The 20,602-nt window shown below is 26.5% G+C and overlaps 6 protein-coding genes across 6 annotated transcripts; 3 read left to right on the plus strand and 3 right to left on the minus strand. All coding sequences in view use genetic code 12, as the record gives it.

Annotated features, from left to right (window-relative positions):
* Positions 1-2,215: 2,215 nt before the first annotated feature.
* Positions 2,216-4,531, minus strand: VPS53 (Vps53p; the record flags this gene model as incomplete). The annotated part of the gene is made up of 1 exon (XM_051761571.1): positions 2,216-4,531. The coding sequence occupies one exon, from the start codon at positions 4,529-4,531 to the stop codon at positions 2,216-2,218; it is 2,316 nt and encodes a 771-aa protein (XP_051621621.1).
* Positions 4,532-7,337: 2,806 nt separating this feature from the next.
* KEL1 (Kel1p) lies at positions 7,338-10,802 on the plus strand (the record flags this gene model as incomplete). The annotated part of the gene is made up of 1 exon (XM_051761572.1): positions 7,338-10,802. One exon carries the CDS (start codon positions 7,338-7,340, stop codon positions 10,800-10,802), a length of 3,465 nt encoding a protein of 1,154 aa, XP_051621622.1.
* Positions 10,803-11,132: 330 nt separating this feature from the next.
* Positions 11,133-11,729, minus strand: RPL16A (60S ribosomal protein uL13; the record flags this gene model as incomplete). The annotated part of the gene is made up of 1 exon (XM_051761573.1): positions 11,133-11,729. The coding sequence occupies one exon, from the start codon at positions 11,727-11,729 to the stop codon at positions 11,133-11,135; it is 597 nt and encodes a 198-aa protein (XP_051621623.1).
* A 397-nt stretch (positions 11,730-12,126) lies between these two features.
* Positions 12,127-13,809, minus strand: LEU4 (2-isopropylmalate synthase; the record flags this gene model as incomplete). Its single annotated transcript, XM_051761574.1, has 1 exon — positions 12,127-13,809. One exon carries the CDS (start codon positions 13,807-13,809, stop codon positions 12,127-12,129), a length of 1,683 nt encoding a protein of 560 aa, XP_051621624.1.
* A 1,025-nt stretch (positions 13,810-14,834) lies between these two features.
* KGF54_001229 (uncharacterized protein) lies at positions 14,835-16,163 on the plus strand (the record flags this gene model as incomplete). Its single annotated transcript, XM_051761575.1, has 1 exon — positions 14,835-16,163. One exon carries the CDS (start codon positions 14,835-14,837, stop codon positions 16,161-16,163), a length of 1,329 nt encoding a protein of 442 aa, XP_051621625.1.
* A 2,007-nt stretch (positions 16,164-18,170) lies between these two features.
* On the plus strand, positions 18,171-20,456 carry RIM8 (Rim8p; the record flags this gene model as incomplete). Its single annotated transcript, XM_051761577.1, has 1 exon — positions 18,171-20,456. The coding sequence occupies one exon, from the start codon at positions 18,171-18,173 to the stop codon at positions 20,454-20,456; it is 2,286 nt and encodes a 761-aa protein (XP_051621626.1).
* Between the last annotated feature and the right edge of the window lie 146 nt (positions 20,457-20,602).

The following is a 20,602-nucleotide window of genomic DNA, read 5'->3' on the forward strand; positions in this document are numbered from 1 at the left end:
ACATGTTTGCTTATACAAAATTCAAGGTAATGATTGTTTCAGCCTGATCTAATAATTCATCAGATTTCAATTCCCAAGGTTGCTACTTTTAATAAAAATGCTTTGAGTTATTGTATTCATCCTTTTTATGACAAGTCTGGTCTTGATGACGGATGACTTATATCACAGAAGATATGCTTGCACCATGAATTTCCATTTCGAAGTCTATGCAAGTGCAGTTTGCTATCCATTTTTATATAAGAATAGTTTTGCTACTATATATAAAGTTTCAATACAAATTGGTTCATTATCTTTGAAGTATTTGTATGTTCAAAATACAAAAGGTATTAGAGGGTATTCAATGTCTTTTTGAAATTAATTTTTCAAGAAGATGTATGCTTTTTATTCAACAATATCCAACTTTCACTGTTTTGCATAAACATTTCAGGAAAGAGAGAAGTTTACCTTTAAAAATGTTTTGTATATCAGACTCACTTAATACGATTATATTAGCATCGCCTATTGAGTAATCATGGAGGGTACCGTGAAATAAATAATTGAATAAGTCAATCCAGCTTTGGATGTGTGTATGTGGGCTTTCATTTTTATTATATTCATTTTGCGATAGAGTTAGGACCGGAAATTGTAATGTTTTTGTTCCTTAACTTGTTCAAAGATAATAACATTTTGATTGATTAATTCAGGACTCATACTTTTTGCATGAACTTGGAATTTGCATTAGCGAATAATCAATTTTTTTCACTAATTAATGTATATTTTGTATGATGTATTTTGTTAAAAAAGAACAAGGTTCTTATTGTAGTTTGGACTCTACATGAAAATTATTAATCAGGATTGCTTCTCTTTATTATTCTCTATACTTCGAAAAATCCACCTCTTTAAAATAACAATTACATGAGTGACGGTGAAACAAAAACAACAATAAGAAAAAGTAGAAATTGTGCTTATTCAAAATTTTGCAGCATTGATAAAATTAAGGTAATTGACAAAAATTGATTCTTATTCTTCGTTTAATTAAGACTTTGAATAAAAAAATGAGTGTTTGGCAGACTTGATATGTTTCCATTTAATTTTATTTTTTCAAATTTTAGTATTGAATAAGTGTCCTTTTGATTTCATCAATTCGATGTGCTTTCCAGTCAACATGTTGTTTGAAATTTTGCAAAGAAAGTCCAATAAACGAATGTGTCCGCTTACTTTTTGGCAACTATTCTACAGTTTGAGACAAGTCGTTTTAGTGAGAAAGTCAATTCAGAGTAGACTAGTGATATCTTGATCACAAAGTGACAGTGTGGAAACCCTTGAAAATAATGTATGTTTTAAATATTGTAACAACGTCTTTTGTATTTTGATCCAACTCTACATCGCACGAGCTAAAGTAAGTACAGGGTCCAAACCAACATCATTTATTGAACTTACTGACTAGTTATTAATAAATAATAAATAACCTTATTAGTATTTAATCATGTTTAAAACTTCGATACAAAATAAAATTCGGGGGTAAAAAAACACATGTGTAAAAATTAAAAACTATAAATTGCCTGCGATTCTCCTCTTTTCTGTTCAAGAATAATTTTGACTTTTTTTTTTATACATATTTAACATTCGATCGTGACTTAAAATAATGCCTAGTTCTACTTTATGTTTCCTAGTGTTCCGGTTGATTGATATCTTTTAGATACAAAAAATGGATCAAAATATAAATTAATTTGTTTAGTCAATTTAAGTTGAACATTTTTGAAATCTTGAATCAAAATGTGGAGCTTTTGGAATAAACCCAATAATGAAGGATGATGTACCATGGAATCCTTTTACTAAATATTGAGGCGTATATCCCGTACGAGAATTGCATTAAAGGAAAACTAATCAAAAAGGGGCATTGTTTCAGCCTAGTTCATTTACATAAAATGGATTGTTGATTCTGTAAAGGTTGAAACTATTGTCTCAAAATTGCTTTGATTTATTTTCTTTAGAAATGGTTTGAAACTCTGATATGTCCTTTCAGATTGTCCATTACTTTGTGGATGATATGTGCGTGTGAAATGTTCGAAATCTAGTATATAGACTTAATGTATGAATTTGTATGATGTATTTGTTTTTAATTCAGAGTAAGAATCAGATTGTAGACTGGTCTCTAAATAGTATTCCAGTACGAAGAATGTTTATTTTACCTCAATTTCTATAAATTAACCTATAAACATTCTATTTAATTTTTTCATCTTTCATCTTTTCTAAAAAATTTACCAAAATTTTTAAAATTTTCATTAAATTTATTAACATGAGTTTCACCAGTCATTGCTAAATCTCTTATATTTTTTTCAAATTGATTCATTTTAGGTAATAAATTGGGTGATTTAATTTCAGGTGATGAAATTCTTGTTGATGATGTATGTATAATTGGTTTTGGTGTTGGTGTAGATGTAATCATTGAAGATTCTAACATTTCTTCATCTTCTAAATTATTTAATAAATGATTAATATGATGATTGTTGGAGATTTGATCAGTGGTATTTTCTATTGATAATTGTAATTTGAAATTTTCAATATATTTGAATTGATCATTTTTGTTAATCTTCTTTAGGTTTAATAATTTTGTAAAATTATTTATTGATTTTCCTTCAATTAATTCAAAATATGATTCTATGTAGTTTTCAATTGGGGTTGTGTTTGGAATCATCAAGACTTTGATAATTGATTCGAGTTCATGAAAATGATTGTTTACATATTTGGTGTATGATTTTGTTATTTCCTTCTGACCTAAATTTGGTAAGTTCAAACACAAATCTTTTAACGATATAATGTCTAATAAGATTTGTTCAAGATTTATAACATTTGAAATCTTTATGAACTTCAAGTTGTTCAATATTGTAGTAACCAACAACTCCACTAGTTTATCATTGAAATTTCTTATATAACTATCCCTTATAATTAATGGTAAAATCATTTTCAAATTATCCGAGGTAATTCTCTTCAAATCAGTCATATATGAAGAAACATCCGATACATTATCCAAATTTTCCCAATCAATATTGAAAAATTCTCTCCAACAAGATTTATAATCATTTGTTAATTTCACCAATAAGCCAGAAACAGATTTTTGAATCAATTGTGCAAAAATTTCTGAATTCAATTGTGGTAAAAAATCTTTATAATTTGATGATATAATAATTTGAAATTTTTCATTCAATTCTTCGATATTACTAACCATATAATCTGAAGTATTCAATAGCATTGTTAGATATTTTATAGACTCAATACCCGAGATATCATCATTATTTCTTGGTAAAATTGGTAATAAAATTTTATTTACATACTCAAATAAATACTTATTGAATAATCTTGCAAGATTTATTAATATTTCTCCATTTGATAATTTTAAAATTTGAGATAAGATCTTATGAAAAGTCTTGAATAATTCAGTTGAAGTTACTGCAACATTTGGAATGTTTGCATTAATGTCCTTTGCCAATTCTGCAGGTAATTGTGAAACTGACGAAAATTCCAAAATTTTAGAATTTAACAATTTTTCTTGTTCCTGGACCCAGATTGATAAATATGGTTCAAAAATCGATGATATATTAAAATTGTTATTTGGATAATTTGAATTTAAATTTTTCTCAAATTCTATTGTCTTTGTAAGATTATCTAGTAATGTTGAAGATTCAATGTTTTTATTTCTCAAACTTGTTTGTAAATCAATTTTTGTAAGCTTTATAAATTCTTGAATGATTTGTGTGAAGATATTCCAATCATCAGGAAATATTGTTAATGATTTGATTTGATCCAAGATTTTATTGAAAAATATAAACCTTCTTCCTAAATTTTCAATGGATCCTGCTTCGTCTGACTGACTGAAGATATTTTTCAAGTCTTTCAAAGTTTGATTATTAAACCAATTTATTAATTTGACTTTATTCTTTTTATCAATAAGTTCCAAAATCTTTGCACCATAAAGTAAATTCTCACTTTTCTTTGAATTTTCCAGTTTGGTTTTGAAAAATTCTTCAAAATCCATAAATATATCATCAATCAATTTATTTTGAGTATATATGATCATTAAATTAATCTGGTTTATCAAATCAATTGATTTGTATGGTTGGAAAAATGCCAATAACTCTTTAATTGCACCCAATCTTTTGTATATTTCTTGATAATTTCTAGTCGATATAATGTCTTTTAGTTCATTATTTAATTTTATTAGTATTTGTAACTTTTTGAATATATTCATTGATAGTATTAAATTTCTTTTAGCAGAATCCAACTTTTGTATAGATGAAGTCATTGATGAGATTGAAGTTTTAGTTAGTTGAGAACTTTGTTTTACATCTTTTATATTACCAATTAATTGACTTATATCTTGATTTAAATTTGTTGTTGAATCATATTTTGACAGTAGATTATCAATTTCTTTTGTTAAATTTAATTTATATTGATGTATATGGGATAATACCTGTGGTATATGATTTAATGTATCCGGAGAATCAAAAATTTGATTCAAATGAGTGTTAGGGTCATAATCATATGAATTCATTATTAAATTGATGATAATGTATGGTCTTATGACAACAAAATTGTACTTGACATATTTCGAAACTATCTTTTTTTTCCTCTGTTATCAAATTTTGTGTTGCTCCAAATTAGTGAATGAAATTACCAAGGTTCGACTTGACTCAGTGACAGACTTTACGAGAACTTTCGTCGACACCGGTTTAGTATTTAATTCTTATATGAGAACCAAGTTTAAAATAACAAAAAGGTTTAATCAATATATTAAAACTTAAAACTTACATATCAAAAATTTGAACATCTTTCTTGTACTCAAGAATAAAACGAGGAAGTAATACAGAGAAGCTAAAACTTTTAATACCGATTTATATAGCTAATGTATTGAGAATAAACGTTTTTATTTTGATTGAAACCTAAGTTTAAAAATGTTGCAAAAGCTTCTTGTTCTTTTTTTCTTTTAGATATAAATAAAAAATTGTTTTGCAACCAAAAATTAATTACTTTTAATGATTCGTGATTGCACCAACATTTAAAAAAAGATTAATTTGAATAAACAATTGAACATGTTTTGTTCAGTGCCTGCTTGTAAAATAAGATGAGTAAGATGTTATTTTACTGAATCTTTTGGTATTCGTGTAAAGCCAATTGACTATAGATATTGCATTTAATCAATTCTTCAAGCAAAATAGAATAAAGTCTATCTTAATGCTCTTTTTCTCTAACTCGGTTGGGTCATTGATGAGGTATTACTAAACAGCTAGAAATAATCTAGTAAGCATTAAAATTAATAAAGCGTACTGCGATTGAAGAAAATTGACTCAAATTATGATACAAAGCTTAAAAACAAGGTAAATTAGAAAGATAAATCAGAAACTTTAATAATTTATTCTACATGACTAATTTTTTCAAAATCTAGAATGATAGTAATTACTCTTTTGTTGAAAATCGAATAATCTTGAAACAAATTGAATAATTTTAAAGATTAATAAAATTTATCAATGTATAAATAGAAAAAGCGAGAATCAAAAGAGAAACAAAAAATGTCAAATCTCCGAATGTGGGGTAAAAATTTGTATGTTTAAAATAAATCTCAATTTAATTAAAAATGTAAATAAAATCTTGTGAAAATTTAACTAATCGATGGAATAAATATTTGTTTAATTGTCAAAACTCTTTTTAATATAATTCAAATAAAATAGATCTCGTCTAAATCATCAAATATACTCCTTCCAATGATGATATTAATATTTGAGTTATAGTTTTGATTTTGTGCCATTTTTGACAGTTTTTTTCAGCTTTTTAAAGAATTGTCTAGATTTATATTGCAATTTAATGCAATTTTAAAGTCAACCCATAATCTTGTCAATAGTATCTTTTTTTAGCAGATTTGATCACTTTAATTTTTTGTAATACTTTTAGTCAGTTCGACTAGTTTATATGGCACAAATAATATTATTGTTACAAATTATTTAAAGTTTTAACATAATTTATCATTCTTACACAAAGCAGTCGAAGTAAAATTAATAGCTTCCTAATAAAGTAATTAAATGTTTTAGTTTGTACATTTTATAATTTTATTTTACAACTTAAATTAATTCAAAAATCGGTCATAGGCTTATTCTTTAGTGTCTGTTGCAAACATATAGGTCAAGAGCAGATATTGTTAGGCATAAGTAGAATGCATTCATTTTTATTACATTGATTATTCAAATGAACCCTTTAATTACCTTAATTAATTATACGAAATTTAAAAATAAAATAGGTAAATCGTAAATATTTTTAGGTGGTATTTCCTCCTTAAAATCAACAATATTCAAAATTTGTATTACTGGACCAATAAATTTTAAGTTGATGTAGATTTAATACATTTAATCAGTTTATCTATGAAAAACTACCTCAACAAATACATGAAACATAAAAAGATCTACCTTAATAAAAGAATGCTTTGTCAATCACTTGTTAATATATTAAAATTATACATATTAAATTTAATCACAATTTGAAATTTCTTTATTTGGTTAATACATTTCTTGAAACAATAAAGAATGTTTTATTAAAATTTATATTTAATTAACAAAAATTTTTATATCATAATCTAATTTAAAGTAGTAACTATTATTACCAATTGACATTGGACCCCTTGTATTACTTAATTAGGTTTGTTTGAATTATTCACTTCATTACAGAAAATAGTAAAAATTTGATGTTAAAACTCAAAATTTATCAAGTCCATTAAGTATTATTGGAAATTTACAGTGAAACTCTTTAGATTCATGGCGTAAATACGATAAAATTCAATCAACTATCAAAAGTATCAAACGTATCGGTTTGGTGACGTAGACTATGATACTTTTTGATTGATAAGAATATTAGATATTATTAAGTATAAAATTTAATTTAATGTAGGGAAACTACAAATAATAATATAAATTAGAAGTTATTAGTTAATTTTAATTTTATTTTACTTGTAACTTACAATACACAAATTAACTTTTTAATTTTTATTAATTTTTTTATTGTTTTATTTTAATTTTTTTAATTTTCATCCAATTTTTTTTATTTTCATCCAATTTTTTTTTTTTTTTTTTGACAACCAATTCACAAATTATATTAAACAAAGAGAATAATAAATAATAATTGATATAAAGTTAAATTACTTAAATTTACATCATTAATTTATAACTCAAAATTGGATTATCATCACATCTATATTATCAAATATATATTATATATATATATTTTCCAATTTAAGAAAGTTGTATTTAATTAATTTTTAGATTTTTATTAAATTTTTTTCTTCATTAAAATTTTCTTTTTGAATTTTTATATTAATGGCTAGATTTAAGTTTGGCAAAAAGAAGTTAGAAGAATCATCAACATCATCAACATCATCACCTAATTCAATTGAAAAAACTAAATCAAAAAGATTATCAATAAATAGTCAAGCTTCACCTTCAACAACAAATTCATCATCAAAAAGAAAATCTAATAGATTCTCAATATTAAATTCACCTCCACAATCTCCAAGAATTAAAAATAAACATTCAGGTATTAATCATTTAAATAATAGACATTCATTAACTGACGAAGAAGATTACGATACTGACGAATATCCTCAAAATAAAAAAATGCCATCAATTCAAGAACCAATACAACATAATCATCATTATGGTGGGGTAGAATCATTACCTTATAAATCCCGTGCTCCTCCTAATTTAAATGTAACAAATCCTTGGAATAGATTTAAAATATTTGATTCACCATTTCCAAGATATAGACATGCAGCATCTTCAATTTCTAGTGAAAAAAATGAAATTTTTATAATGGGTGGGTTAAAAGATGGTTCAGTATTTGGTGATACTTGGAAAATTACTCCTCAAGAAAGTAATGATGGAGAAGTTTTAAATTATATTGCTGAAAATATTGAAATTGTGAATAATAATAATCCACCAGCAAGAGTTGGTCATTCATCAGTATTATGTGGTAATGCATTTATAATATATGGTGGTGATACTGTTGAGACTGATTCTCATGGATTTCCTGATAATAATTTTTATTTATTTAATATAAATAATCATAAATATACTATACCATCACATATTTTGAATAAACCAAATGGTAGATATGGTCATACAATTGGAGTTATTTCATTAAATAATTCTTCATCAAGATTATATTTATTCGGTGGTCAATTAGAAAATGATGTATTCAATGATTTATATTATTTTGAATTAAATTCATTTAAATCTCAAAAGGCAACTTGGAATTTAGTTGATCCATTAAATAATTTTAAACCTCCTCCATTAACTAATCATTCAATGTCAGTATACAAGAATAAAATTTATATATTTGGTGGTGTATACAATAACGAAAAAGTTTCAAATGATTTATGGGTATTTGATGTTGAAGAAGAAAAATGGCAACAAGTCAATACAAGTGGTGAAATGCCATTACCAGTAAATGAACATTCATCATGTGTCGTAAATGATAAGTTATATATTTACGGTGGTAATGATTTTAGTGGTATCATTTATAGTTCATTATATGTTTTAAATCTAAATACTTTGGTCTGGTATAAATTAGATGAAAGGGCAGAAGAAAATGGCCCTGGTCCAAGATGTGGTCATTCAATGACTTATTTACCAAAATATAATAAATTAATTATTATGGGTGGTGATAAAAATGATTATATTGTTAGTGATCCTCATAACTTTGATACTTACGAAAATTTTAACGGTGAAGAAGTTGGTACAATGATTTATGAATTGGATGCAAATTTGATTGATCAATTCATTTTGGGTCCATCTGAACCACAACCAATCCATACACAATCACAAATTCAACAACATCAACAACCAATAGATCATCTTGATGTAGAAGAAGAAGAAGTAATACCTATTGTTGAACAAAGAAAACCTAAAAAAGTTGCTGCTTCAGCAGCTGGTGCTGATTTTGGCGGTAAAAATTACGATCGTCATGCAAGAAGTTTTTCGGCTGGTCCAGAAGATTATGCAACACCACAAGCATCACCATCACCAGAACGTAAAAATGGGGTCGAAAATGATTTTGTTGAAGTTGAAGTACCATCGGGAACAATATCTCAAGCTGACCAAGAGGAAGATGAAGAACGTATAAATCCTTATGATTCAATTGATCATTCAGAAGTTCCTAATCCTATTAATGGATTTGAAAGTGGTTTAAGAAGAAGATCATTGGATCCTAAGTTAGATGATCCAGCTCCATCAAATGGTATTTCGAACACTGGTGTGGCCGCTGCATTTGCTGCTGCTGGAGCTGCTGGAGCTGCTTTAGGTCATTCTGAAGGACTTTCTCATGCTCAATCACAAAATTTCAGTCACGACACTTTAGGCGAACCAGCACCAACCGCTGCCTTAGATGAAGAAAGACCAAAGTTTGTTGATAGACCAAGTTTTGTTGATCAAGAAGAAGATTATGAAGACGAAGAAGAAGAATCTCATTATCCAAATCATAGTAGTTTTAGAGGATCACATTATCCAGATACAAGTTTTGAAACAAGGCAACAATCACAACCAACAGATTCAAAAGTGAAAAAAATAATATCTGAATTGACTAATGAATTAAATGATTTGAAACATTCAACAAAGGAGCAAATGCAAAGAGCTTCAGAAACCATTGAAAATTTGAAACAAGAAAATACTCAACTCCGTAATACTCATGCTAATGATACTCAATCATATTCAAAACAAATTCATGATCAAAACTTAATGATAAACGAATTGAAATCAACACTTGATCCAAATGCTTTCAATCCAGATTTGCCAAATGAAACTAACTTGTCGGAATTAAACAGATACAAATTAGAAAGATTAGAATTAAATAATAAATTGTTATATTTGGAACAAGAGAATGCTAAATTGAATGAAAAATTTGTTGAATTTGAACCATTTATGAATAATCAAATTGGTGAATTAGAAACTTTCCAAAAAGTTATAAAAGTTCAAGAAGAACAAATTGATAAATTAAGTTATCAAGTTAAAGATCAAGAAGTCTTAAATAAAGAAATAAATGATTGGAGAATTAAATTTGATAATTTGAATTTAGAATTTGAAAATTATAAAGCTATACATAATGATGATGAAATTGAAGTAAATGAAGAAATACCACAACAAGGAGAGTTTTCAGATAATAGATCAATATTAAGTACTGCAAAATCAAGAAAAGATATTTCAATTCAATTAGAAAATTTAGTCAACTTATGGAATGTTAAACATCCATCAACAAGAGAAGTGTCACCATCAATTACACCAGAGAATAATCCAATTGTATCAAAATTACAACAACAAGTTAATGATTTATTAAGAATTGGTAAACAAAATGATGATGCATCAAAAGTTGAAATTGATAATTTAAGACAAGATTTACAAAATAAAATTTCTAATTTAAAACAATTGGAAGAAAATTATCAAGAAAGTTTACAATCAGTTAACAATACTTCAAAAGCCTTAAAATTAAATCAAGATGAATTTATAAATCAAAGAAACTTATTGGAAAAACTTATCAAAGAAAATAATGAATTGAAAATCTTTAAAAAGGCTGCTTCCTCAGCTACAAGAAGTCCAGCTGTTAATGAATTTACTGACGCATCTGAACATCCAGAAGAAGATGAAGGAAATGTTATCAATAATGCCCATTACAATATGAAAATTAAAGATTTGGAAGCTGATTTGTACATAATGAAACAAGAAAGAGATCAATTAAAAGACAATGTTACTTCTTTACAAAAACAATTGTATTTGTCTCAAAACAATAATTAAGAGCAAATCAATAGAGTCTGAATTTTTTATAAACAATTGTAAGTTTTTTCAAATTATATAGTTCTGAAATTATGTTTTAATACCACACAATTAACAATTAATCCTTATTTTAATTCGACTTAAAATGTAAGTGTAATGCGTTAAATAAGCCCTTCGTACTCTTTGTGCTAATTTTGATATTTTCATTCTATTCCACTCAATGCATTTTTAGATTGACAAATCCTTAATGAAAACTACAATTTAATTCAAATATTAAAATGTTTTTATGTATTTTAACTTTTTTTCTTCAATAATAATAATAAAACACTATAAAATTTATTATATCAAAATTTAATAACCAAAAGCAACTAATTTAGTAACAACTTCTGAATCAGCATTAGCTTGAGCAGCAGCAATTTTTTTATTAAGAGCTTTCTTTTTGGCGTAAAATTCAGCACTTTTAACTTTTCTTTTTTCTTCTAATTTATCAACAACTGATTCATATTTCCAACCAACAGCTGAAGCTAATTTTCCAGCAGTTGTATATTTTCTACCTGGTTTTAATCTTAAAACTCTTAAAGCTTGTGGAACAACAACTCTTTTTTGTTTATCATATGGTGGTGGAATACCTTCAAAAACTTTTAATCTTTCTAATGCAGCAGCACCTCTTGCAGTTTTATGTGGAATCATACCTCTAACAGCTTTATAAAAAATTCTTGATGGAGCTCTGAAATGGAATGGTCCTTTAGTTTTATTATATCTGGTAGATTTTCTTAAGTAATCTTTATAATTTAATAAATTTCTGAAATGGTTACCTGAGATGTTTAAAGCTTCAGCTCTAACAATAACAATTTTATTACCATTTAAAATTTGTTTGGCAACTATTGAAGCAAGACGACCAAGTAAATGGCCTTTAGCATCAATGATGACTGGGGTGGTGGTTGACATTTTTTATTAGTGATGAAGTGAAATGATAAAAATGAAAAAGATATAAAAAATTTATAAAAAATCTATTATAAAATCTTTAGAGTGAAAAATTTTTCTGTAAAAAGTAAAAAAATGAAAAATAAAAAAAAAATTAATTTTTCAATACACAATAATTAACTTAGTAGTGTAATATTTTCAAAGTTACAAGACTGCATAAAAGAGTTTTTCACGTGATATAAAGTTACCCGACTTGAATTCAATTCATCAATACGATAGATTAATTTTCAGATATACTTCACTAGTCAATTTAAGAATACCGCTTTAGTTAATAAATATCAAATTTATTCACTACTATACACTTATTTTTAATTCCCTTATACCGACAGCTTTAGCTAGTTTAAATTACTTTTAATCCTACTTAAATTTTAATTGAACCTTTTGCAAATAATGAATTGACAACACTTAAAATTGCATCAATTGAAGCTTGACTGACATCATGACTAATACCACAACCCCATTTTGAAACATTCTCCCCTTGTTCATTTAAATAACCAATTTGTACATAAGAAACAGCTTTTGAGGAAGTACCTGATCCCAAAATATGTTCAGAATAATTCAAGACTTCAAATAAAGTACCTGATTTATTTGAAATACCATCAATAAAAGCAGAAATTGGTCCATTACCTTGACCTCTGATTATAGTATTATTTGAAAGTTCTGCAAATATTTCCTTATTATTTGAATCTTTACCTTTTGTAATTTCAAAATCATTTAATTTTAATGGTGATTCAATAAGATATTCTTTTTTAAATAATTCAACAATTTCTTCAGTTTGCAATTCTCTACCTAATGAATCAGCTTTTTCCTGAACAACGCTTGAAAACAAAACTTGTAATTGTCTTGGTAAATCTAAACCTAATGATCTTAAAATAACCCATGCGGCACCACCTTTACCAGATTGTGAATTGACTCTAATAACTGCTTCATATGTTCTACCAATATCTTTTGGATCTAATGGTAAATATGGAATAGCCCATCTTTGATCATCTCTTTTATAACTGAAACCTTTTTTAATAGCATCTTGATGTGAACCACTGAAAGCGCAAACAACTAAAGAACCACCATATGGTGATCTTGGATGAACATCAATCTTATTACAACGTTCACTAACATCGATAACACTTTGTAAATCTGAAAAATCTAAATTTGGTGGAATACCTTGAGTATATAAATTTAATGCAACAGTTACTAAATCAACGTTACCAGTACGTTCACCATTACCAAATATACAACCTTCAACACGATCAGCACCAGCTAATAAGCCTAATTCAGTTGCTGCAACACCACAACCACGATCATTATGACAATGTACTGAAACTACAATTTTTTCTCTTTCTGATATATTTTTAATAAAATATTCAATTTGATCAGCATAAACATTTGGACCAGCAACTTCAACAGTAGCAGGTAAATTAAAAATCATTGGATTTTCAACAGTTGGTTCCCAAACATTTTTAACAGCTTCACAAATTTCAACAGCAAATTCAACTGGAGTATCGGAAAAACATTCTGGTGAAAATTCTAAATTCCATTTAGTTTCTGATTTTGTTGGATCATCTTTAGTTAATGATTTTACTAATTTTGTGATTTCGACTGCTTTAGAAATTGCTTCTTCCTTGGACATTCCGAATACTACTTCTCTAAATATGTCAGAAGTTGCAAGATAAATATGAATAATAGCACTTTTAGCACCTGTAACTGATTCAATAGTTCTTCTAACTAACGGTTCTCTTGATTGTGTTAAAACTTGAATTGCAACATCTTCTGGAGCATTTTCAACTGCGTATCTTGTAAAATCAAAATCAGTTTGTGAAGCAGAAGGAAAACTTACTTCAATTTCTTTAAAACCTAAATCAATTAATTTATGAAAATATTCTTTTTTTTCAGGTATTGACATTGGATCAGGTAATGATTGATTTCCATCTCTTAAATCTGTAGATAACCAACGCGGAGCTTTTTTTATAACTTTTGAAGGCCATTCTCTATTTGTTAAATTTATTTGTTTTGGTGGTGGATATTTTATTGATGGATTCTTAAGCATATTTTTATACTGTAGTTTTACAGGTGGTATACGAGACGCAGCTCGTTTAAACACTGTATTGAACTGTAACATTAATAATGATTTTTGATACAATACAATGATAGTGAGTTTTGAAGATAGGTAGTTAGTAGATGTGTTATGTAAATGATTTGAAAAATCTGAAAAATTATTTCAATTTAGTCATGTTATATTAATATGTACATGAAAAAATCTCCGCAAACAGGAACCGGAAAAGGGAGTGTCAAAGATCGAAGAAATCTTAGAAGTTTGACACACAATTGAATTTTGCTAATAATTGAGGGGTAATAAGAATTTCAAATTGATTTGAATGTACATATAATCAGATTCTTTTTCACCAATCCGAGAGTAATTCTGGTACAATCCTCTCCACGTTCAGAGATCAGAACAAATAATAAAAGTAACTCATATGCTCATTAACTCAGAAAAAGTACTAAATGCTATTGTGGCATGAGGACCTAGGCTGGTACGGGTCTTAAATAACTTCATTTCTGTGTCTCTAAGAAAATCAGCAATCAAGTTTACATATAACTTACATATAACGAATGTACTTCATACTGATGTACAAAACTATTCTCCAAATTTTTATTTAATTTTGCAACCAAAATTGTGAAAAAAAGAGCCTAAAACGTTAGGAACGTAAATTCTCGAAGAATGCTATAGAAAATTAATTTTTTTTGATATAAAATAAATTAAATCGTAGCTGGAGTAATTTAATACGTTTTCAAATCTATAAGCTACTTAGATCTGATTTATAGTAAGAACTTTCAGTCTACTTCGTAACATGTTATGGTTAGATAGTATAAAGTATCGTCAAAAACAGTGCGCGCTCCATCCCCAGAATTAAAAAACGCAAGCTCATCTTAAATAATTTTCTTTTTTTTCACTTTCTCTTTTTGTTTTACAGTCGTAAGAGATAGATTTAGAAATATATTTTTTATTTACAAAACTAAATATTTGTTTCATCTTTCTTATAAATTCTATACTAATTCGCATACCAATAAATAATGGCTAAATCATCATCAAAGGGAGACAAGAAATTGTCCAAAAAGGAAGTTAAAAAACAACAAAAAGAAGAATCATCATCTAGTGAATCAAGCTCATCAAGCGATGAATCAAGTTCAAGTTCAAGTTCAAGTTCTGAAAGTTCATCAGATGAAGAAGAAGAAGTAGTAGAAGATGTAAAAGTAGAAAGCAAAAAAGAAGATACTTCATCATCATCATCCTCAGATAGTGATTCAGATTCAAGTTCATCATCATCATCGTCATCATCATCAGACTCCGATTCAAGCTCATCTGACGAAGAAGAAGAAGAAGTAAAAGAAGAAGTCAAAGAAACCAAAAAAGCCAAAAAAGAAGAATCAAGTTCATCAGATAGTGATTCAGACTCAAGCTCATCCTCATCATCATCAAGTTCATCAGATTCAGATTCAGATTCAGACTCTTCATCAGATGAAGAAGAAGAAAACAAAGAAGAATCTAAAAAACGTAAAGCTGAAGAAGACGAAGAAGAAGAAGAAGAAGAAGTTGAATCAAAACCAGTCAAAAAATCCAAAACAGAAGATTACTCAACCACAGAATCATCATCATCATCAACAGAAGAAGAACAAGCTACATTATTCGTTGGTAGATTATCATGGAACATTGACGATGATTGGTTATTCAGAGAATTCGAACCAATTGGTGATGTTATTGGAGCAAGAGTTATAATGGAAAGAGATTCAGGAAAATCAAGAGGTTATGGTTATGTTGATTTTAAAAATAAACAAGCTGCAGAAAAAGCATTAAATGAAATGCAAGGTAAAGAAATTGATGGTAGACCAGTTAATTTAGATATGTCAACAAGTAAACCTCGTGCATCAAAACCAAATGATAGAGCAAAACAATTTGGTGATCAACAATCACCACCATCAGATACTTTATTTATTGGTAATTTATCATTTAATGCTGATAGAGATAATTTATTTGAAATATTTGGAGAATATGGTACTGTTATATCATGTAGATTACCAACTCATCCAGATACTCAACAACCAAAAGGTTTTGGTTATGTACAATTTTCAACTGTTGATGAAGCAAAAGCTGCTTTAGAAGCATTAAATGGTGAATTAATTGCAAATAGACCATGTAGATTAGATTATTCAGCTCCAAGAGATAATAATAATAGTCCAGGTGGTTTCAGAGGTGGTAGAGGTGGTTCAAGAGGAGGAAGAGGTGATTCAAGAGGTGGTAGAGGTGGAAGAGGAGGTTTTGGTGGTAGAGAAAGATCAGCAACTCCTACAGGTACACCAAGAAAATCAACTGAATTTAAAGGTACTAAAAAAACTTTTGATTAAATTTGGTTAAAGTGGTCATAAAATATATTTGTATACTAGTAAGTTAATAAACATTAAAAACATTTGAAAATTTATAACATGACTATGCACTATACACTTCTAGACTATAGTAAGTTTTTCAATGCCTTTCGTATATGTATACTCATATGTATATTTATTTGTACTTGAAAAAGGTTGCAAAAAAACAAAAAAAATACATTCATATGAGTATACTTACATACTTGAAAAATAATTTTGCATATAAATACATAATTTTCATTAAAATTATAAAACAATTCATGTAAATCTTGCATTATCTAACCATTATATTTTTTTAAATCGGAATTTGAATCTCAAATTCAAATATGTCAGAGTTACGAATTCAGCTTGTTAGTAGAATTCTTATGTTCGTAGAAATATGCTACCGTTAACAAACTGTTGGTATGTGAAATACTGTCTTTCTTGATCAATAACTGTTGTTTAATTACGTCATTAACAGTATTCCCTGCATTTCTTACATTACATTTCTTTTTTTCTTATATTTCTTATGTTCTACTATTTCTTTATTATTCTTGGAATTATAAGATTTTTTTAATTGTAATCGAGTCTGTCAAAATTATTTTTGATCTTGCTAAGAAAAAGATTTAAAAGGAATTAAAATGGAGAAGCTTTATTATTAAAAGTTTAAGAACATTTATCTTTGTTTCAGAATTGTAAGATTATTGAATAATAACAATCAATCTCTGTTTGATGCCAAAGACTTGGTGATAATTCTCTAATAATGTTAAAGAAGCAGATTTACTTAATATTTTTATTACTTAAGTAGAATAATAAATAAAATATCCGAGACATAAATAATTCTATCAAAATTAAATTAATAAAAAACAATCATATAATTTTAACATGTAGGGAGGGGGGAAATAATAAATTATTATATAATTTTGTTATTCATACCAATTTAAATTCAAATTATGAATAAGTAGGGAAAGTTTTAATTATACAATGATGTAATTTTTTTGTAGAAATACTTTATTACCAAATACTCTCTTAAAAATGTTTTCTACAATAAGTAATTAGATTACTAATTTAATTAAGTAATGTAGTTGGGAATTTATTAATTAATCAAATAACAATGCCTTGATTTTAGTTGTTTTTTAAATTTGAAAATACTGTATGTATCTAATGTATTAAATCACCTTGTAGTTTTAAAAGATTATTATTCAAAATAAGTAAAAAGATTTACAAATTTAGATTTATGGAAAAGTGAATGAATTTTTTTGAGCCACTTTACTTATTCTTTTATTATTCCTTTTAATATAACTTTGTCTATGTATCTCTCCCCTAATTTACATTAAAATAAATTTATAATTATTTTTTTACATATATCAATATGACATTCTCTTTACAAACTAGATATAACAGGGGGATAAAAGAAGTTTTAAATCTTCTCCTATCAATAAATATTCATATTTGTAGACCAAGTATAACTCTATATATAGTATATATGTATATGAATAAACTAACTAAGGATTACAAATTAAGCATTTTTATTGAAAATTTCACTTACTTTATTATACATTTATTATATTAACTATTTACATTTAATTTTGGTCCATCATCAAATTGAATATATGAATATCAATTCCAATCAATCTAATCAACTTACAACAACTTAGAAGAAGTCAGTGATAATTTGTTGCTTATAAAATTTTTAAATCATTTTAAGCCTTGAGTTATATATTATTATATAGAAAGTATTACTATTAATATTAATTAATAGTGTAGATTCTAATAATAAATTAAAAAAAAAGAAAGTAATAATAATTCAATTTTTTATTTATTTATTTCTATATTGATTAAAATAAATTAATATTTTGACAACCAAAAATTATAATATACAACAATAACTATTAATAATAACATTATAACATTTAACCAATAAAACTTATGATATCAATAATAAATATTATCATCAACTATTACAAACAATAGATTTATAAATATATAAATATATATATATATTTCAACATGAGACGAGCAGTATCAAAAATACTACCTACTCCGAAATTATTTAATGAACTTCCGACAACAATAAATCAAAAAAATTCAAATAATATTGTATCAAATTTTAAATTAGATTTCAATGCAGTTGATGAATTTTATATTCAATTAGATAATCCTCATAAAATTTGGTTACCAGGTGATGAAGTATCTGGACAAATTGTTTTAATTTCTAAAAAGAATTTAGCAAATATAATTATAACTTTATCATTAATTGGATTTATTAAAATAAATGCATCATCACATTCAAAATTAAGACCTTTGAAACATACATTATTTGATCATACTATAAGGATATATGGGGATGATAATAATGATAATTCAACATCAACAACAACTAATACAAATGATGATACAGAATTTAATAATGGATTATTTAAAGGTGAACATGTATTCCCATTTATAGTGAAATTACCAAATAAAAGAGTATTTACATCTATTGATTTTGGTAAAGGATCAATCAATTATATATTGAAGGCATCAGTTGGTAATTCATCTTCATATATTACAGTCCCATCAACTGATAAAAAATCATTACATAACCCTTCATATACAAGTGAAAAATTAATTAATTTAATAAATCCAATGGATGTATCTTCATTACCAAAACCAAAACCCAAGAGATTAATACTACGAGATCCAAGAAATAATCATCAAAATAATAGAAAATTAATACGAACTCAATCTTCAACATCAACTATAAATACAATTAATACATTTGGAACTTTTTCATCAAATAATTCAGATAATTCAATGGATGATAGAATATCACAAATAAATTCAGAAGAAAATAATAGTAATAATAATACTAATACTAATAATAATAGTAACAATTTTAATAACAGTATCACAATTACAAATAATAAACCACCTCCAACTATTAAAGTAATACTAAATGTTCCACAGAGAGGTTATCTAAGAGGTGAATCAATTCCAGTAAAATTATCAATAAATCATTTGAAAAAAATTCAAGATCTTAATGGTATAATAATAACTTTTGTAAGAGTTTGTCGACTAGATAATGGACCTGATGGAGTAGTTGAAAGTTTTAGAAAAGATTTACAACAAGTTGTATTACCATTATATGTTGATCCAGTAACCTTCCAATCAGAAATACAATCATCTTTAAGAGTTCCAGCAGATTCATTCCCAACAATAACTGGATGTCCATTAGTATCATTTCAATATTTTATCGAAGTACTTATAAATTTATCAGGTAAATCAGTAATAGTGGATCCAGAATTAATACCTGAACGTCATTCACCAGATATTCAACAACAAGATCAACAACATCAAATTACTTCAATAGAAAATTTTCAATTTAATTTCAATTCTTCAATTCAACATCAAAAAGATAGGTCAAATTTTATAAATACTGATCGATTTAAAAGATCTAAAAAATTCTTACAATTAACTAGTGAAATATTCATTGGAACTCATAGATCAAAATTAGAAATTGAAGATGATAAATTATCAAGAAGATCTTCTAGTTCATTATCAAATTCAAATTTATCACCAGCTGTTTTCACAAATTCTCCAATTAATCATAATTCTCCAATCAATCATACTTCAACATCACCAAGTAATATATCGACTCATTCTCCAAATAGAATAATTCCAACAATTCCAGAATCTACTCAACTTGAAATACCACCTTATCAAGATGTTCCTGTATATCATAATCACAATAATCTAGAACAAAACCCGTTATCTGAAAAGGAACAAATGGTTCAATATCATAATAGTTTATTACCGTCGGCACCTCCAGAAGATGATGAAGAAGTGAATGGAGAAAATAATCACCAATTACAACCAGAAATGGGCTCATCAACAAATCAACAACAACAACAACAACAACAACAACCACAACATCAAGTACCTACATCTCAACAATTTAATTTTTTCACTTACGATAGTAATAATAACCATAACAATCACAATAATAATTCCTTTTTCCAAACAAATAGTAATGGTAATACTGATATCAACCTACATCATAATCAACATCAAAACAATTCTTCAAATTTAGTAAATGAAATATTCAATGATGAAATAATAGATAATGTTCCCAATTATTTAACAGTTGAAAATGATCAATTATTAAGTAGTCATAATCATAATCATTCATCAAATTCACAAACACAACAATCTCAAACACCACAATCACAAATGAATTACTATCAGGAATATCATAATCATCATCATCCTTTACAAAATGTTACCAATGTTATTGATGAAGATCAACAAGATTGAGTATTAATTTAATGAAAAGACAATTTGTTTTTATACACACTATATTTTGACTTGATTTTTTCAATTTTAGTATATTTTTTTTTACTTATTCAATTCTTTTTAGTGTATTTAGAAACTCTATATAAATAAACGATAATTTAACGAGA

The sequence above is a fragment of the Candida jiufengensis genome, assembly GCF_024610255.1.
Source record: "Candida jiufengensis strain CBS 10846 chromosome Unknown scaffold6, whole genome shotgun sequence".
Classification (NCBI taxonomy): domain Eukaryota; kingdom Fungi; phylum Ascomycota; class Pichiomycetes; order Serinales; family Debaryomycetaceae; genus Lodderomyces; species Lodderomyces jiufengensis.